Source organism: Aquarana catesbeiana, linkage group LG03 (assembly GCF_042186555.1).
Source record: "Aquarana catesbeiana isolate 2022-GZ linkage group LG03, ASM4218655v1, whole genome shotgun sequence".
Lineage (NCBI taxonomy): Eukaryota > Metazoa > Chordata > Amphibia > Anura > Ranidae > Aquarana > Aquarana catesbeiana.
In genome coordinates, this window is record NC_133326.1 from 305,501,760 (window position 1) to 305,522,784 (window position 21,025).

The 21,025-nt window shown below is 38.2% G+C and overlaps 1 protein-coding gene across 1 annotated transcript in view; it reads right to left on the reverse strand.

Annotated features, from left to right (window-relative positions):
- Window positions 1-21,025, reverse strand: part of LOC141133958 (dynein axonemal heavy chain 3-like) — a 3,453,856-nt gene that overhangs the window by 136,685 nt on the left and 3,296,146 nt on the right. The window contains exon 71 of the mRNA XM_073623563.1: window positions 2,216-2,353. Coding sequence (XP_073479664.1) covers window positions 2,216-2,353 — 138 coding nt within the window. The remainder of the gene's footprint in view (window positions 1-2,215; window positions 2,354-21,025) is intronic.

The following is a 21,025-nucleotide window of genomic DNA, read 5'->3' on the forward strand; positions in this document are numbered from 1 at the left end:
GAACTACATTACAATAAAGTGATATTTTGGTTACAAAGTTTTGTATTTTTTTAACCTAAACCGTTAACTGCAAAACCATTTGCAAAGTAATTTAGGTATTTCAAATAAAGGTTACCAAATGCATTATCACTGACAAGCAGCAGAATAAAATCTGCTTTGTCAGCACTGCTATTATACAGTAATAGTGTTATATACAAAAAGAAAAAATGGCTTTACCTTTACAGAAATAAGTTAGTAGCCTGCAAGCATCATATGTATAGAATGGACTTTTCTAGCAGAGTGTAGGTAATTATAGTGGAATATACAGTAAACCTTTACATGTGGACTTAAGCCCTAGATATCCAATGACATTTTTCAATGTGCATTGAATTATGGTGCTAATTATAATTTCCCATATGTTCATTTTTTATAATTGTCACACAAGAACCTTAAAGCCACACTGTGAATTAAACGGTTTCTGCTTTTTTGTGTGCGGCCTGTCAGCAAATTACAAGCAGCTATTTCCTTTGTCACTAGGTGGCAGTGTTTAATAATAGATTGCCATTAATATTTATAGCAGGGATTGAAATACAAAAGACTGACATAGATGGATGGACAGACCTACCTGTGTCTAACAATGTATAATTGTATATCCAATCATATTATTTACATACTACTAGCATTAAAATGTAATAATATATAGAGCTTTTTAATAACAATGATATATTTTTACTAGTTACTCGCATATATGTATTTTATGACACTGAAATCTTTTTTTGTTTGTCGTTTTTTTTTTTTTTTGTGTTTCAGGTTATCAATTAATTTTAATACTTTAAGAAAAGTTCCACTAGTGCAATTAAGTAACACGAACATATGCACAGCGACGTTTCCTACCTACCTGTGATACAGTCAATTAAGTAACAAGGACATATGCATAGAGACGTTTCCTACCTACCTGTGATACAGTTGCACTGAGGTTTGTTAAAAAGTTAGGGAATTCAGCCCCACCTACACTATATACAAAATCCACATAAAGGGTCAGTCTTCTATCTTTAAAAGTACTTGTAGCTGACAAAGTCATTGCTCCGTTAGACTTTGCTTTGTGGCAATAAACTTGGAGCTCAGTTGTTTTATATTCTGTGTTCTAGAGAGAACGCTCTTGCTGTGGGTACTTTATTGCTCTTCGCATCTTATTTAATGTGTCCTTTACGCTCTCATTTACTTCCATCAACTTTTGTTCTAAAGTACAGATTGAAATAAAATCTTAAAGCAAAATAAACTGCAGAGCAGTTTAAAGCCCAACCAAGCACTATAAGATATGAAGATAAAACTACTGTTCTTTTCTTAATGTTAAACGCTGAATATTTAATTTCAAGTCATTTTTTTCACCTTTTCTAAAGCCATGGGTTTATAAATAAGTGGTTTATGTGTTGGAAAGCACCTTTATCATGAACAGTTTCCTTGCCTTTTTATTTTCCATTAAACAATTGTTAATCACACAAGTATTTTGGAAATTGATTGGGTTAAAGGGAAACTAACTGGAAGGATTTTTTAAAGCAACTGGCAGCCTGACTTACTCCCTTGCCCATGGTGGACAACAGCTGTTTTTTTTAGTTATCAAATTATTTGCAGCATTTTTCTAGGATCTGTGCTGTTGCATAGTCTGAAGATCTTTAGCCATAAAACCGCATCCAAACTAACTTCAACCTTGAGTATATTAAAAAACCAGTTGATACAGTGAAACATAAAATGCGGTTCAAACTTTATATTATATATTTTTTTCATTTCCAATTTAGATGTGGTATTGGATGTGTTTTAAACCGACCCACCCTTATCTCAGGCTACTACAGATGAGGAATTCACAAACAATGGTGAAAGAAGTAAAGGTAAAAATCACTTATTCTTTCTGTTTCTTATCGTCAATTTCTCCAATAGTCTTAAGAAATTCAGCAAATATCCTTCTTTTAGGATTTACAGAACAGCTTAGGGTAAAAAATATTAGTTTGCCACTCCATTCTCAGCTCAGTGATTGCATGACATTTATGGAAAGATATTATCAATGATGGGACTTCACCATGTCTTGAAAACTGGTTGAGTTAATATACTTCCCTGTTGTTGCCTGGCAGCCAGCACCTTGATTATAAATAAATAACCAGTGATACCATGGATTATTAAGGCTTTCTTCTACTATTATATAGAAAGTATACTATTTTAATAGACTGACTCTATATATTACCTGAAGCTGCTTAGCACTAATTTTTAGGTCAGAGTCATTGAATTCATAGGCTACATTCCAGCCAAGTGATCCATATGTTCGCCTCTCTTGAACAAGTGCATGGAAAAAGCACAAACCAAATAACAGCTTCTTCCAAACCTACATTGAAAAATAAAACAGGACACATTTAAACATTTACGTATACCAGTAAAGAAATTTTACAATAAACAAGTGCTAATATGAATATGTACTGTATATTATAGCTATTGTATGTATGTAAGAGTATTTATAAAAAAAAAACAAAAAGTCATAGCTGATCGTCAGTCGAAACTGCATGTATATGTGTTCTGTGTGAACGGGACAAAATCAAATGTTCTCCAGATGGAGATGGTTATCATAGGAAGTAAGTATGCTCCTTAGCTCAATCTAGTGGTTAGTAGAGCAGAGCAGAGAGCCAGTGACTGACAGTTTGCTATTAAAGGCAGAATTGAGTCTGCTTTAAATTCGTAATTACACTTTTTATGGCAAATATCTTAGAGGGATAAGATATTCGCCAAAAAAAAGAGTAATTATGAATTTAAAGCAGTCCCAATTCTGTCTTTAATAGCAAACTCTAGCATCACATAATTTAAGCAGGAGATATTTACAGAATATTACATGTCCCCTATACCTAGATGTACTGGGCATTTCTCTGAGCTCCAGGTATGACATAGCATGATGGTGGAACACAGAGAAGGTGAGTAAATGCTCATAATGGTACCTATAGTAAAGTGAACCTGTTTTAAAGAAACATTTTTTACACTGAATAAAATAAAATATTACATTTGCAAGCATGTCTACTGGCTAGATTTAAAACAGCCCACATGTCTGTCTATATAGGGCTAATGTGTTTTAGGAGAAAGGTTTCATGAAAGCATGGCCCCCACCTTCCTAAAAGAACTAAAAGTACTGGCTTCATCTGGAGCTCTACCGGCTGTGAAGATACAGTGCCTTGAAAAATATTCATACCCCTTGAAATTTTCCACATTTTGTCACGTTACAACCAAAAACGTAAATGTATTTTATTGGGATTTTACGTGATTACGAGATAGTGAAGTGGAAGGAAAATGATAAATGGTTTTCAAAATATTTTACAAATAAATATGTGAAAAGTGAGGCCTGCATTTGTATTCAGCCCCCTTTACTCTGATACCCCTAACTAAAATCTAGAGGAACCAATTTCCTTCAGAGGTCACCTAATTAGTAAATAGAGTCCACCTGTGTGTAATTGCAGCCAAAGGCAGTTCTACAAAAAATTGACTCAGGGGGACTGAATGCACACCACACTTTTTAGATATTTATTTGCAAAAAATTTTGAAAACCATTTATCATGTTCCTTTCACTTTACTGTTTTAGTAGGTTTGCAGTTGTGCCATACTCTTTCAATTTTCAGATGATGGACTAAACAGTGCTCCATAAGATGTTCAAAGCTTGGGATATTTTTTTAACCTAACCCTGCTTTAAACTTCTCCACAACTTTATCCCTGACTTGTCTGGTGTGTTTCTTGGCCTTTGTGATGCTGTTTGTTCATTAGGGTTCTCTAACAAAACTCAGGGGGCTTCACTGAACAGTTGTATTTATACTGACATGAAATTACACACAGGTATACTCTATTAACTAATTAGGTGACTTCTGAAAACAATTGGTTCCACTAGATTTTTGTTAGGGGTATCAGAGTAAAGGGGGGTGAATACAAATGCACGCCACACTTTTCAGATATGTATTTGTAAGAAATTTGGAAAACCATTTATCATTTTCCTTCCACTTCACAATTATGTGCCACTTTGTGTTGGTCTATCACATAAAATCCCAGTAAAATACATTTAAGTTTTTGGTTGTAATATGACAAAATGTGGAAAATTTCAAGGGGTGTGAATACTTTTTGAAGGTACTGTTTGTGTTCCAAGCTTCAGAACTTTTATAAAATGGTAGAAGAAAAAATTAAATTCCTATACCCTTGCAATTGGTAAAAGGCCAGCATACTTATTCATAAATTTGATAGTTAGCAGTGGTGGCTGGTGGTATATTTTTTTGAGGGGCCGGCAATCCGTCCAACTTCACCCCCCACCCTCCCAATCAGTCGATCGGTTACCCCATGTAGGTCATAGGCTTCCTCCAGTGGCCTATTCACCCTGCATCTCCTCCTTCCTCAGCTTCATGGCGGTGCAGCTTTCCCTGTGTCTCCGCCCTCCTCCTCAGCGGCCAATAGGATCACTTCTTCTTTTGGCCAGTTGGGTCTCAGGACCCGCTTCCTGAGCCGGGATTGGCCAGGAGGAGAATCAGGAAGACAATAGCGAAGATTAATTCACTATTGTCACACAACAGGCTTGGGGCCCAGAGCCCACCCTTTTTTGAAGTCAATTAGAGCCTCAGGCTCTAATCACATGCTTCAAAAAAAAAAAACCCATTGGAATCCATGCGTTTGGCACCCTGCATGTAAATTAGGGGCCGGGCGCATGGATTAGGGGGGCAGCACGCCTCCGCCCCGTATGGATGGGCCGCTGCTAATAGTTAGACAGTTACAAAAAAAAAAAAAAACTTGAATTAGATGTAAACCCTAGCGAAATTACATTTGGTTTGCTAAAGCATGGTGTCTTAAAAATATTTGCTATTTTTTAAATAAAATGCTTGTTTTCAAACTTTGTTGCATCTCAGTGCTGCCTATTTGCTCCGGCTTACTGTGTGCATGCATGTGCCCAAAGATTGTTGCATGGCATTTCTCAGAGTGGGTTTCCTGATGCCAACAACAGTAGATCATACTTGAGTAAATTTTGTTGAAGCAACCATTTCTAGCCTCTATAAATTCTGTGTGTCAGGGTGACAATACTAGAGCACTATTGAAGACAGGAAAAGAGTGTTGTCACCCTACAACAGAATATGCCCGAAAAAGGAACTTCATTGTAGAATCAGTAGACATTATTTTAATGAAAAATGCAGAATTTAAAATATTAAAAATTTCATCTTAAACTGCGTTAACATGTTTAAGCTTATACCATTTTTGAAAGAAAATAGAAAGACTATTCAGACTTTTCAGGCGCTACTTAATGTCAAAGTAGCGCCTGAAAAGTCCTAATAGTTGTTCTCTTTTCTTTAAAAAATGGTATAGTCTCAGAGAATGTGTTACATATTGATTTATTCAAGACATCATTAGCTACCATTATTTCAGCTTATACAAGGTTTTAGTTATTGCATTTACATTTAATAGACCCCCTTTCTATCACATTAGTAAGAAAAGGTTTCCATTTTGCTTTTTTTTTGTTTGATTGGCAAGTGATAAACAATGAACTACTCATATAAAATAGCTAGAAACGAATTATGGTTTATGATTTACAGTAATCTTGATAACAGCATGCACCTGGCTTCAACTGCAGTTGTTGTAAGGTTGTTTCTTTTTTGCTGTCTATGTAAAAAAATGAAAGCGGAATTAAACCCAAAACCAAAAATGTAATATATTGTAGCTTACTAAACATTAGATGTTGTGGCTGCATTTGTTTAATTTTATTAGGCTTTTTTCCTTCTATATTCGACTGGTGATCTGGACATTAACACATTTCCTGTATTAGGATGCCCACACTCTGGATGAAGGAGTAATGCAGCGTACACAAGATTGCACATTCCGACAACAAAATCCATGTTTTTTTTCCTTCGGATGTTGGCTCAAACTTGTTTTTCCATACACACGGTCACACAAATTTTGTCGGAAATTCCGAACGTCAAGAATGGGGTGATGTACAACATGTACGACGAGCCGAGAAAAATGAAGTTCAATAGCCAGTGCGGCTCTTCTGCTTGATTCCGAGCATGAGTGGAATTTTGTGCGTCGGAATTGTGTACACACGATTGGAATTTCCAACAATGGATTTTGTTGTCGAAAAAATTTGAGATCCAGATCTCAAATTTTGTTTGTCGGAAATTCCGACGAAAAATGTCAGATGGAGCCTACACATGGTCGGAATTTCCGACAACAAGCTCCCATCGAACATTTCCCATCGGAAAATCCGACCATGTGTACGCGACATTACAGGGACACCTTTGCAGCATTGTCACTCTGAGGGGAGGGGCGTATTTGATGTACTACTAGCAGATTTAGATACTCTAAACAAATTGAAGCCAAACTTTACCTAACACTTTTTAAACAGTTACAACAACAGTTTTTTCCTTTTGGGATAAAGGTTTTACATAAATAAATAAAAAGCTGACCAATGTAAGCATCCCTGTTACTGTTAAAGGGTTTGTCTCAACCCTCTAACTGCTACATCTGTAGAACAGCTTGTTCTGTTGAAAAACAATAGACTTACTGGCCAGATCACCTGGTGAAAAAAAAAGAAAGTCTAAAAAAATAAAAATAAATGCAGCCATCACATCTAAGAATTGGTAAGCTGAAATATAATACATTTTGCTTTTTAAGGTTAGTAATGCTTTCAATACAATTAAATATATAATGTTAAATGAATCAAATATGGTTTCTTTCTTCTGTATTCAGTTTAGGTTCCAAAAATTTCTTTAAAATGTTAAAGTGGAGGATGGAAAACCATTAGCACCAACAAATGTAAAGACAAAAAACTATTTGTCAAAACTATTTGGAAAGTGAGCTTCAGCAGTAGTCACCAACAAGGAGGTATGCCAATGTCAATTCAGGGGATCTACTAGGTTTATGTAGTCTTGCAGTCCATATTTTTGCATGTGTGGATGTACAGTATTTAACACTGGTAAAAAACAAATGGAATAGGTCCAGGAATGCGAATCCATTATTTGAATGTATTTGTGATTGAGTTACTGAGTTGAAACATGAAAGTAGATGAAAAAGCACTTCGTTACAATAGCAGTAGAGAATGGCTTGTTTTTTAAGTGTTTAGAACTTTATGTGAGTAGGGATGAGCTTTAGGTTCAGGCCAAACACGAGTCTGAGGCAAACCCAAGCTTTTTTTTATTTCGCAAAAATGGAAAAATAATGTTGCAGTTCACCTCTATAACATCCAATTACAAATCTTGTACTTCCTGGCATTTCTTCTGTGGTCGGATGTCCTAGAAAGGCCAATAAGGGGGGTTTTCTTATGTGTCAGCCTCCCCATCAGGGTTTCCAGCAGCCTTTTGTCAGAATATATTGAAACTTGGAGTTGATCAGGAGAGCTGACAGAGTGTTGGCAGGGAGAGATAGGTGCTTCTGAACGATAAAGTTTTCAGCAGTGATATATATACAGTTCTATACACTTTGGGGTAGATTTACTAATATAGTGCTAAATTAGAGTGAATTACAGTGTGACAAGCTAAATATTATTGTGCACTGCTCTGTGTTCACAGTGCATACACCCAATTATCTTTTTAGGACTACCTTCCTGCGTGTGTGTGTCAACAACAACTTTAGTTGCTGTTTAGCTACTGGACTCCCTTTGCACTTTTTGGTGTTTTATTGTTTTTTGCTCCTTTATTTCACATTTTTAGATTTCTTTTTTACTTTCAGTTATTCAGTTAGGGTAAAAAAAATATATATATAATATATACACACACTATATTACCAAAAGTACTGGGATGCTTGCCTTTGCACACACATGAACTTTAATGGCATCACAGTCTTAGTCCATAGGGTTCAATATTGAGTTGGCCCATCTTTTTCAGCTATAACAGCTTCAATTCTTTTGGGAAGGCTGTCCACAAGGGTTTGGAGTGTGTCTATGGGAATGTTTGACCATTATTCCAGAAGCGCATTTGTGAGGTCAGGGACTGACGTGGACAAGAAAGCCTGGCTCACAGTCTCCCTGGACCTTCAGGTCCAAATAATGGGTGCTGGATCCTGCCACTGTGGTGTATCCTAGGTCATCAAAGGCTCTAAGCCCCATAGGAGGAGGAGGAGAAAAAGGAGCCCATATAAATGGCTGATATATGTACATGGGAGGGTGAAGAGAAAGGGTACACTAGCAGCACTTGCAGCCAGGTGTCTGCTCTATGACCAGGAGTAATAAACAGAGAAGTGGTTTGTTGGCCACTTCACTACCTCATATGCCATTCATCACTGGTGGGGTGAAAAAGAACCCAGTTCTTCAGAGCCTCTCCACACATCCTCTCTGATATGGGTGATGAGAAAGGAAGATTTTGTGAAGGGCGGGCAGCCCATGGGGTTCAATGCTTACCTTTAACTGCCTTCCCTTTCTGCTGGCCTTAAGTTTTCTCTCCTCTATTTGCTCCTGCCTGCCCCGTCCCCTATGTTATGGGAATTCTATGGCAGTAAGTTTCCTCTTGGAGCTATGCCTCCAGTGTGGGGTATCCAGCCACAATCAGGAAATGCAGTAAATTAGTATATTCTCATGCATCCTCAAAGCAAAGCATTTTGGGCTTCCTCTGGGATGGTGGCAGTAGCTCACCTGAGTTTACCCTTGTATCAAGGAGAGTTTTTCAAATAAAAATGATATCATATTACCCTACATAACGCATGCAGTTTAAAACACTGCCTAAAATATGTTTACAATCCTATTGCAGGTATTCAGGCTCGAGAACCCAAACTAGGCATCTGAGGCCCTAGGACATGACAAATCATGCTATTGGTTTAATTCTCAGAATTCTTCTAAAAAGCAAAATATCATTTTTGAGTGGATTGATCATTTACAGTACATTTAATATACTGTAATTAATGACAGTATCTACATGTTTGAAATAGATGTGTACTACACTTAAACTTAGTTCATGGCTGTAAGCTATAATTCACTGGTCATTATATTATATCCCACATTGTCCTTCCTCTGTTGATTTAAATGTTTGCTGTAATATAGGTAAACACTTTTGCTGTTATTCCTATTCAGACTGGAAAAAGGAAACCTGGTTAATTAGGTTTTCAACCACGGCCTGGGAACATCTGGCATCCTCAGGCAGGAGATTGACAGTTCATCCAACTGCTTTAAGCCATTATTGTGGACAGAATAGAGATTTCATGAACAGTGACCCCAAAGGTTAGGTGACTGAGGTTCATAGTGCTGTCACCATGTAGCAAAGTTCAGCATAAAGCAACTGCCTCACAACCTACTCTTCATCTAAAGGAGCTGATATACTCGGCTATTCAGTTTTTACACTGGTAATGTAACCAGCATGACATTTTTAGAGTACAGGTGATAAAGCATGCATGTATACAAAGAAAATAACACAAGAGCGTGGCCACCTAAGTGTAGCATTAGAAAGGCTTTAAAGTGATACTAAACAGAGAAATGTTAACTGCCATAATTCATTTACATAAATCATATATTATGCCATTGTATTTTTTTTTATATTCCTGAACTGCTGTTGTGTGGTTACATGATCTTTCCCTGTTCTTTGGGAAAGATCTTTGGCAGAGGCTTCTTTTACTCCTCTGCTGATATATGCTCTCAACAGTGTGAGTCAGTGTCTGCACAGGTTGGTGCTGTTCCGGTCACATGACTTAAGAAAAAAGTTTCAAAAGAGCAATTCAAATTCAAGATTATAAACATCAAATAACTTATATTTTACGGTTTCCAATATATCTTTATTGTAGATCAAATGTGTATTTTTTGTGCATTAATATGGCGTAGGCAAAGTCAGAGATGACTGACACTAGCTTTCATTTTGTTCAGAGGACATCTGCATCCAAGACTTTTTTTACTTTACCGGTATTAGCAATTACATTTGATATTTTTATCACTAATGTATAACAAAACTAAGCGTTTTGTGAGTTTCTTGGTGAATGCAATCAATCAGCATATTATATCCTACCCTACAGTGTTTTGCAATAGGAGGACATGAGAGGGAGGGGAGTGTCATTTACTTCTTTGTATATACCTACATGTGTGACTAGTCATGTGGGCTACACAAGTAAGAAAAAGGAGGAAATGAAGAGTTTAGAAAGGAACTGAAATTTGAGCATGCTCCGTAGAGGACACCAGCTGGTCTACAAAATCTTAACCTGCAGTGGGGAAAATATGGGAGGGACAGCTGAAGGCAGGCTCAAACTGAGAATATTTCACTTTACACAAAATGAATGCTTTAGTGGCTTTGTGAGTATGAACACTGTTATATAGCATGTGTATGAGATGAGAGTTTTTCATAGTTTTTCTGTGTTTAATGACACTTTAATGATAAAAATACAATAAACAACTCACAAAGATAGCAAAATATAACATCTGTTATAAGGACATCCCAGTACAGATCCCATTTGGATGGAAGGCAGATCACTCCATTCCAGGAAAGGAGCCTGAGCATCTCCGAAACACATAGCCATGCCCTTTTTGCTCTCCAGCAATGTCTGACATAATTTCTGAACAAGCCCTGCACTCCATCGAGATCCCTGGCTTCCTGGTCCCCAGTCCTGAGCTTCTTTCCTGGTTTCTTCCAACTGGCCAGCTGTGGTGAGGCTGTTTCCTGAAATGGAGTGGTCTGCCATTCATCCATATGGGATCTGTACCAGGATGTGCTTAGGACAGGCACCATATTGTGTTAGCTTTGTGAGTTCTTGATTGTCTTTTTTCATTAAAGTCTTTCTAATGCTACACTTAGGTGGACACCCTCTGGTGTTCTTTAATATTCCTTACAGAGAATTTTTCAGTCTGTTTTGAGGTGCTGCCACATGTGTATCAAGATTGTTGTTAATTTAAATGGACTATTTCTCCTTACGTCAACTTTTTGGAACTGTTAATGCCCCCATAGATTTTACTCTTTGGCCATTACTCATTCACACCAAACAAATCTCTTGCGTAATTTTTTGATATGTTGTAATTTGTTTGTATTCCCCAAATTCCCAAAAACAAATTAAGAACAATTCTGCTTTCCTCAAAGAAAAGTAGAATTAGCCCATCACTCTACTTTAGGTAAATTATAATTAAGTGAAAAAATATTTAGGTGCTCAGTTTTAATTTTGAGGATGGACACATATTTCTATAAATGTGCCTTATCTCTCTGTGTATGGGCAATTAATAAGTATTTTTGTTCCAAATTAAAATTAAGTGTTGACACAATTTACATAGGCTACCTACTACTGGTTTATTTATATTCAGTACAACTAAATTCTTTCAGGCCCTATGCACTGCTGGACAGAGCAATTCTTTTGCTTTTATATAATTGTGTCCTAATGCTTTCCTGACCTGCCCACACTTATATTTTTCCTAAAGTTTTAGAGGTGCCAGTACACAACAATTCTACTTAGTGAAACTATTTCTCTCTTTTTTGCCCATTGCACCCTCCTGGAGCCATCCTCCAATTTCTGTAAGTGGAAACACGATACATCATGATACAACAGTCCAACCCACAGAAGTGCTATCTTCTGGTACAGGACAGCTGTTAACATAACATTTATAGTTTACTGCCTTAAAGAAGATTCACTACATTTGTTAAAGCTTTATAAAAGGAAAAGTATGGCCAATGCTCTTTTGCCCCTACTTCTCCTGTGGGTTTAGCCAAAAAGCCCACAGGATAAAATCCAGCAGGTTAAAGCAGGCTCTGGAGGGATCACGACTTTAATGCTGGGATCCACCTAGATGCCTGAGCGGCAGCTGGCTCAGTCTCTCAGCAGAGCATGGTCAGAAAGTTTTTACCCTACACCAGTGTCTGACTATACTGCTAGCATACTTAATGTTTGCTGATTGATATCTCTGATTTCTGGCAGCAGACACACACTGAAGATGATCTCTGATATTTAGCGCACCATGGGGTGGATTCAGCTCCTTTTCCAAAACAAGCTAAAAAAATCGGTTAGCTCTGCTGTAAAGTGTATGTTTACTAGTAGCAGGCAGGACTAAGTGATAGATTTGTAAGTGCTGAAAAAACAAACACTGTGCCACAGATCTCTGAACAATCAGCACTGAGCCTGTTCACAGGTGGGGATTTGAGAGAGGGAGTGGTGACTACAGAGCTGGCTATAGATTCTCCATGAGAACACCCATAAATTGGGTTTCAGCCTGGGTGGAGCGACAGCACAGACAGAAGAAAAAAAATGTGCTTTAATGCACAAAGGGGCTAAGGTTCAGAACGGGACCAAATGCTACATGCACTTGGTCCCAGGTAGGATCTAAAACGATTTAAAATATAAAGAAACACTTGTCTAAGCACATTTAAAAATAGTAACACGATTTCAATCTGTGAAGTTGTCTTTATAAAAAAAAAACCTTGTATTTGTAAAAAAATGTGTAAATTAAGAATGATTGTGTATAGTATACACAATAGTATATAATATACACCATCAAGTGATAAAACATACCTAACACATCACTGTGAACGTTTTGTAAACACTACTATTGGATTTTGGGGTTACTAAAGGTAAATAGAATGTGCACTCTGCAAAGTGCAGTTGCATTCTGAAAGTGCAGTTGCTCCAGAGCTTAGTAAATGAGGTAAAGCTAAACTTTCAGAAGAATATCCAATCACATGCAAGGAAAAAAAATGCATTTTTGCTTGCGCGTGATTGGATGATAGAAGTCAGCAGAGCTTTTGCTCATTTACTAAGAACTGGAGCAACTGCTCTTGCAGTGTGCAGCTGCACTTTGCAAAGTGCACAATCTATTTGCCTTTAGTACATCAACCCCTTTTATGCCTTAGCATCCCACAGCCAGTGCTGTCAAGTAGAGGAGCGTAGGGCTTGTTTAGATGTATGATGACAGTTGTCATTATTTGCATAGGCTATTCAGGCATCAAAGCAGCACTTTGAAAAGCTTTGCAATAATACTGCTCCTGCACTTAATGTTCACTTAATGGTGCATAATATCATATTTAGTTCACATCTTTCTTGAACACACCATACGTTCCCTAGACAATCACTGTTTATTAGGTAGGATAAATGTGATATTATTTTAACACTGTCTAGACAATGTTTACTTTAAGATTTTCAGTTTCTAAAAACACAGCAAAAGGTAAAAAAAATGTTTACTGTTATGTATTGCAGTTATTTAATATAACTGCCAATACATTCATATATTGTAACTAAGCAGTTTATGTCTCCTAGTTACTTCCTCCTCTCAAGTGATTTCTCCAAGCAGGAAAGCTAAGAATTCTCGCACACTGAGTGACCTTTGCAATAGCATTAAGATCTCCCAGAATAATAAAAGAACAGTAGGTTCTGGAGAAGTTAAGCTCTATGTGAGATTTTCCAAAAATGCTCTCTACTCCCTATTCTAACAGTTTTTATTCTGTGCTAAGGTCACGTCAGACTGCATGTTTCCTTTTGAACATCATCTTCAAGAAAGCTGTCTTGTAATGAATAGAATATGCATAAATGTAATGTTGAATATATGAGGTTTTAGGTATTATGCTACATATATTTTCACAGGCACAATTGTTAAAAAAAAATGTCTATCTGTATCTGTTGGAAATATCATCTTAATTAATGAATTGTATTTCTACACAAAGCCTTTTTTTTTTTAGTTTGGGATAGTCTCGGACTTGTGACAGCTATTTAAGAGGGGATTTCCCTTCACTCTGGAGAGCAAAGGCATATGGAAGGAAATCTCTTGAACAGGACTCAAAAGAAAAAAAAAACTGACAGTGGGCTTTAATCACTCAATAAATAAATAATTTGCTATACATATGCTAATAGTCCAAAACTATCCTACAGTGAAGCAGAAGATGAGTTGGATACAGTATGATTTTATTATGTTTGTACAGCAATCAGTACAGGCTGTGAAAAACTAGGTAGAGTATGTTGGAACTTTTTGTCCAATTGCAGATTGCAATTGTAGGTGAAAGTAGGATTTTGAAGAACAACCCAAATCTCTGCAGGGCCGACTTTAGTGGAAGGTTTTGCTTAAAGTGATAATAAAGTCATGTTTAGAAAAAATAAAATCTATTCACGTATGCATTCTTAAGTAAAAAAAAGTAACTTCTGTTGCTCTCAGCTTCCCTCAATCTCCGAAATACTGTATTTTTTATTGTGCAGCTGTGATCAGACTTCCTATTAGATGGTGGCTATGTTTGTTCCCCATGGTCCCACTGTGTATAGGAATGTACTATATATAAAAACATACAATATATAGGATTTATATGGGTTGATTTACTAAAATGGGAGAGTGCAAAATCTGGTGCAGGTGTGCATGGTAGCCAATCAGCTTCTAACTTCAGCTTGTTCATTTAAAGAGTATCATATTTCAAGTATGTGCCTGTTGTACCATGTACTTGTATGAAAAAGTATCCTGTTCTCCATGTATTGCTTCCTTTGTGAGAAATTCCTGGTGTTCCTGCCAGCCCTTCTAAGCAGGAGAACACATTGTGGTCAGTTCCCCAGTTGTGCTGGGAACTCAGCCTGCTCTCCTCCAATGATTAGACTTGTTCTGGCACGCCCTTCCCTGCACAGCCATTCACTGTGAAGATCAGTGTGCTGCTGTTTCTCCTCCCCCAGCTCACTGAGCTCTTGCAACAGAGATTAATGTGATCACTTATAAAACAGGGAAAAAAGGTATTTATAATGTTTTTTATATTTATACATAAAGGTTTTACCTGTCCTTTCTATTTTAAACTGAATGTTTTTTTTGTACAAGGTGAAGGTTTACATAAACATTAAACTTTGACACCAGATTTTGACACCAGATTTTGCACTCTCCAGCTTTAGTTAGTCAACCCCACACTGTACACAAAGCAGTGCAGAAGTTCACAAATAACATGAACTGCTCAAAACAACAGGAAGTGAGAGGGGGGGAGGTTCAAAAGCTCATGGAAGACGTTACAAGGAGGCAGAAAAACACACTAATGCCCCGTACACACGATCGGACATTCCGACAACAAAATCCATGGATTTTTTCCAAAGGATGTTGGCTCAAATTTCTCTTGCATACACACGGTCACACAAATCTTGTTGGAATTCCGAACGTCAAGAACGCGGTGACATACAACACGTACGACGAGCCGAGAAAAATGAAGTTTAATAGCCAGTGCGGCTCTTCAGCTTTATTCCGAGCATGCGTGGAACTTTGTTCGTCGGAATTGTGTACACACAATCGGAATTTACGAGAACGAATTTTGTTGTTGGAAAATTTGAGATCCAGATCTCAAATTTCGTGTGACGGAAATTCCGATGGAAAATGTCCGACGGAGCCTACACACGGTCGGAATTTCCAACAACAAGCTCTCATCAAACATTTTCTGTCGGAAAATCCGACCGTGTGTACGGGGCATAAAGAAAAGGTTTTATGAAAATCTGCCCTGATTACAGTGGAGGTGTAAGGAATTTTGATAAGTATAGTACAAGGCTTCAGACTACAAAAACACAACCAGAAAGGGGTTACAAATGTCATATGTAGGTCATAGAAGGCCATAGAATTTAACCCATACAATGGTATTTAAGGAGCCACTGTCACTTTGTCCTTATTATATTGCTGTAATAGAAAGAGACTTCTGGGTATTGGGGGGCATGTGACCTCATCCAAGCACAGTGATATAATCCTCCTTAGTGAGTTCTAATACCTTCCAATACTGGAACTTACTCAAGGTGGACCCCTGCAGTGGTTAGGCAGCAGGGGAGTGTGATTCGCTGAGTATACCATGCTGAGAGGTTGGCCATTAGGAGGCATTCTTACATGGTCTGGAATGACCAGGTGACAGTGTCTCTTTAACACTGAAAATAGCAATGGGAGGTAGTGGCTCTTTGTTGCTGCATACAATTGCTATATTATAATTGCTCTCTTCTGACTCCCCCTTCCAAAATTGGGATTTTTTTTAACAGTAAAGGTGAGGATGACATATGCAGAATGACATCTGTGCATATCTTGCACATGAGCAGGAACATAGTGGTTCTACAGAATCTTACAGGGACCCGCGGCTTGTCTGTATATGTGCAAAGTCATGCACAGCCCCCCTTACATGTGCAGATAGAATAATGCCCTGTACACATGATCAGACATTGATCGGACATTCAGACAACAAAATCCACGGATTTTTTCCGACGGATGTTGGCTTAAACTTGTCTTGCATACACATGGTCACACAAAGTTGTCGGAAAATCCGATCGTTCTGAACGCGGTGACGTAAAACACCTATGTCAGGAGTATAAACGGGGCAGTAGCAAAGAGCTTTCCTCTCTTAATTTATTCTGAGCATGCATGGCACATTGTGCGTCGGATTTGTGTACACACGATCGGAATTTCCGACAACGGATTTTGTTGTCGGAAAATTTTTTAGCAAGCTCTCAAACTTTGTGTCGGAAATTCCGATGGAAATTGTGTGATGGAGCCTACACACGGTCGGAATTTCCGACAACAAGGTCCTATCACACATTTTCCGTCGGAAAATCCGACCGTGTGTACAGGGCATTAGGTCTCTACCAATTGTTGGGACCCAACAGATGTGCGGCGTATCTGCAAATGAGCAGGGATTTTGCATCTTCGTAGGCCCAGGTTATGTCTGACTATACACAGGATATCATTCCATGATGGCGCTGCGGTCAGTGACAAAGAAGAACTTTGATCTGGAAAGGGGAAAATGCTGGACTAAATGTATTTTTTTTTATTTCTTTTGTATACATACAGGAACAAATAACAGGGAATAAAAATAATATTTTAGCTAGGTAGGCTGAAGTTTCTCTACAAAACCTTCTATGCATTCCATTTGACTTTATCCATGTGTTGAATAATAAAACCTTGACAGAAACAACTTATTAACGAAGCCTTGAATGATGCTTTGGTATGCAGTTTCTTATTATTCCCAAAGTAAATTCAGGAGGTCTCATAGATTTGTACTATGTAAATAGTATTAGGATTAAATGTAAATAGTTCTGTGCACAAGCTATATATCAAAATGCACATCAATAAAAAAAAAAAGCCGCAAGATGTTACACTGGTTCCTATAAAGATAGATTAATGTCTGTAGGATGTGACAGCCGATAGCTTGAATTTGTGTATGTTGACCTTCACATTATACGTGAGAGGGTACATCAGTAAACAAGGACATGACCTGGAAGTTCTAAATTAATTTATATTGTTATTAAGAAAGCCTGCTATGGAATGAAGAGAAATATAATAGCTTTGATATAAAATTCATTCAGATATGACACTTTTCAAGTGGTTTGCAGCTGCAAATAGAAAAGTTCTTAAAAAAAAAAAAATCTTAAGTTGCCATGGCAACCTGTCTTGTAAGTTGCGTGCTCAACTTTTCCATTTTATTTTTCCTATCCTGGGGTAATGCATGATAGATATCTTTCCAAGGTTAGGAGAGAAGTTTGCGGCAGAACAATAATCCTCCCATGAACTACCCAAACACAAGAAAATATTTCTTAATTAAGCAAAAAGTCAAAGCAGCATGCTCATTACTGTGAAATATCCGTCTATATCAGCTGGGAAGCACAAAGCTGTGTGATGAGAGCTTAATGAGCACCAGAATAACGCACAATTTATACACTTTACTTTCATGTTATTGTCAAAACAAACATGCGTGGGATGGTCAGGAATCATCTCGAATAAAGTACCAGGATAACCTTATTAATCCAAAAATGTTTTATTTGTGTGCCCTAATATGCTTGTATACAGCTGCTATACACCTAAAGCAGTTACACACAATGCACAGTAATGCATAGCATGCTCTGTGATGTATTGCACCGCCTTTTGTTTAGAATGACACCTCAATGTACAAGTACAAGAAGCACCAATGGACCCACACTTGCTGTGTGATGTGGGGCACTGCATTAAAAAATATATACCATATATTTGCTTTCTTTCTTTTGCTGTGTGTTAGCAGTTCATTCTAAGTCCCCATTCACCCTAGTGTGTTGGGATAACACGTTGTAAAAATGCACATTTTATTGCATGTTACCCCTTGAAATGTGAGTTGCAAAGCCATTTTTAATTGGATCCCAAAACACCTAGGCAGTGAACAGCAATGCACTTGCACTGTGTTGAATGCCTGGTTATATGTGTATTGTGGTGCATTGGCAGCCCATTTAATTCAATCGGGAAGCTTAACACAAGGTATGTTAGTGCGTGAATACCACATCACATTGGCTGTGCTCTCAACCAAACTGTTAAACCATCAAATGGCGGGTGTCATTGATGTACACACGATCGGAATTTCCGACAACGAATTTTGTTGTCGGAAATTTTTTTAGCAAGCTCTCAAACTTTGTGTGTCGGAAATTCCGATGGAAATTGTGTGACGGAGCCCACATACGGTCGGAATTTCCGACAACAAGGTCCTATCACACATTTTCCGACCGTGTGTACAGGGCATTAGGTCTCTACCAATTGTTGGGACCCAACAGATGTGCGGTGTATCTGCAAATGAGCAGGGATTTTGCATTTAATTCAAACGGGTAGCTTAACACAAGGTATGTTAGTGCGCGAATACCACACGTTGAACACAAATACCGCATGTTAGGCATGCATATTTTACTACTGCACACTAGTGTGAATGGGTCTTAAATGAATGGGTTGCCCTAACACAATGCACATTACCAGTGACGTACTGCACAGAAACATGCATGCAGTAATACAACATTTTGGCAAAATGTGAAAGTGGTCTTAAAGCAGGACTAAACCCATTGATTTAACAGTTTCAAGAAACAGTTGCATTCCCCAAATGTATCAAGAATGTAACTATCACATTGGCTGTGCTCTCAACCAAACTGTTAAACCATCAAATGGCTGGTGTCATAATTGATCACATGTGCGACATCATGGAAGTTTAAGGTCAAACATAGGACAATGGCAGCTTCCTTGGTTGAAAACAATTGGAGGGTTTAGTTCCGCTTGAATATTCTGCATTTATACAAAGTATCAAGTGAAAACAATTGTCTCTGTGATTAAAGCGACTCCTTTAAAAAATAAAGAAAGCAAACCCTGCAAAAAACGATAGTTCTATTTGACGATTCTGCATTCCAGCACTTAGCTTCCACTTTGCAGGCCACAAAAGAAGGTCCCATGGACCGCCATTTTTGCAGCCTAGATATATAAATGCGAAATGATGTAGAAAAACACTTTAAATTCTCTTATACTACAGCAACATCTTGTGTTTTCCTACAATGTTGGCATGCTTCTAATGTTTGATATCAGCCTGAGAACTGCTGCAGTCATGCCTACAATGGATTAAGATAAAACCAAGATAGTGATCCACCTTGCTAACATTGAATTAAATCAGATGGGTAGAAGGCTGAATGCTAGGCAGGCACTCCCAAGTACTTGCACATAGTTTAGCTTAGTGTCTTTTAAGCCTCGTACACGCGATCAAATTTTCCGCAGACAAAATGTCAGACTTTTGTCCAAAGGGCGTTGGCCAGGAACTTGTCTTGCATACAAACGGCACACAATTGTTGGCCAACAAACACAAACGTAGTGATGTACTACGTGGCTTTTCAGCTCTTTAGCGCCACCCTTTGGGCACCCTCTGCTAATGTTGTGTTTGGTGAGCATTGATTCCGAGCATGCGTGTTTGTACTTTGGACTTTTGTCCGACGGAGTTGTGTACATATGATCGGAAAATCCGACAACTGACCATTGTCAGTGGAAAATTTTAAAGCCTGCCATCCAACATTTGTCTATGAAAAATCCAACAACATTTGTCTGCCAACAGTCTGTCAACACACAATTCCCATCGGAAATTCTGATCATGTGTACAAGGCTTAACTCTTAAATCTGGAGGGGTGTGGGTGTTAAAAAACAATGCTGCTCTAAGGGCTCATTTACACTTGCTTCGGCATCAACAAGGCTTTGGACAGGCTTTGTTAAATTGAGCACAGGCGTCCTGTGTGAACTGAAAAGGGGTAAAGAACCCTTTTACCAAATGATTAAAGTGGAATCCACTTTAATACAACTTTAATGCAGAAGAGACATGCTACAGTATGTCTTCTGCATTAAAGTTACTGTCTGCACTGTAAACTGGGATGTGCATGCTGGGATGACTTAATTCCTGCATATGCACGGGAGTAAAGTCATTTTAGCTGGAGCAATGGAACCTGGGGATCGATACCCGGAAGTCTTCAGGCTGAAGATGTCAATGGCACGGAGCTTCTGGACATCCTAGCACTGAAGAACAGGTGAGTATAGTTTTACTTTAAAGCAGAGTTACGCCTGCAAAAAAATAAAATAAAAGTCAGTAGCTACAAATACTGCAGTTGCTGACTTTTAAAATAAGGACACTTACCTGTCCAGGGCGCCTGCGATGTCCTCTCCTGAAGCTGACCCGTCCTTCGGCTGTGGGTGGAGGCGCTGGCATCTTAAGTAAGGGAATCAGGAAGTGAAGCCTTGCCTTCACAGCCTGTTTCCCTACTGCGCATGCGCGAATCATGCTGCACGTTCTGACTGGTCCCTGCTGTCTTCTGGGACCCGTGTGTCTCCAAGAAGACAACAAGGGGGCGGAGATTACCTCGGATTCTGAGGCGATCTTTCGCCGGAAGTGGGAGCAAATACCTGCTCCCCCTCGAAAGGTGCCAAATGTGACACTGGAGGGGGGAGGAACCGAATAAGTGGAAGTTCCATTTTTGGGTGGAACTCCGCTTTAAGGTATATCTACAGTGCCTTGCAAAAGTATTCACCCCCCTTGGCTTTTTACCTATTTTGTTACATTACAGCATTTAGTTCAATGTTTTTTTAATCTGAATTATATGTGATGGATCAGAACACAATAGTCTAAGTTGGTGAAGTAAAGTTAGAAAAATATATACATAGAGCTATTTTTCAGAAATGAAAAACTGATAATTGGCATGTGCGTATGTATTCACCCCCTTTGTTATGAAGCCCTTAACCCTTTCATGACTAAGCCTATTTTTGAAATTTGGTGTTTACAAGTTAAAATCCGTATTTTTTGCTAGAAAATGACTTAGAACCCCCAAACATTATATATATTTTTTTAGCAGAGAATCTAGAGAATAAAATGGCGATTGTTGCAAT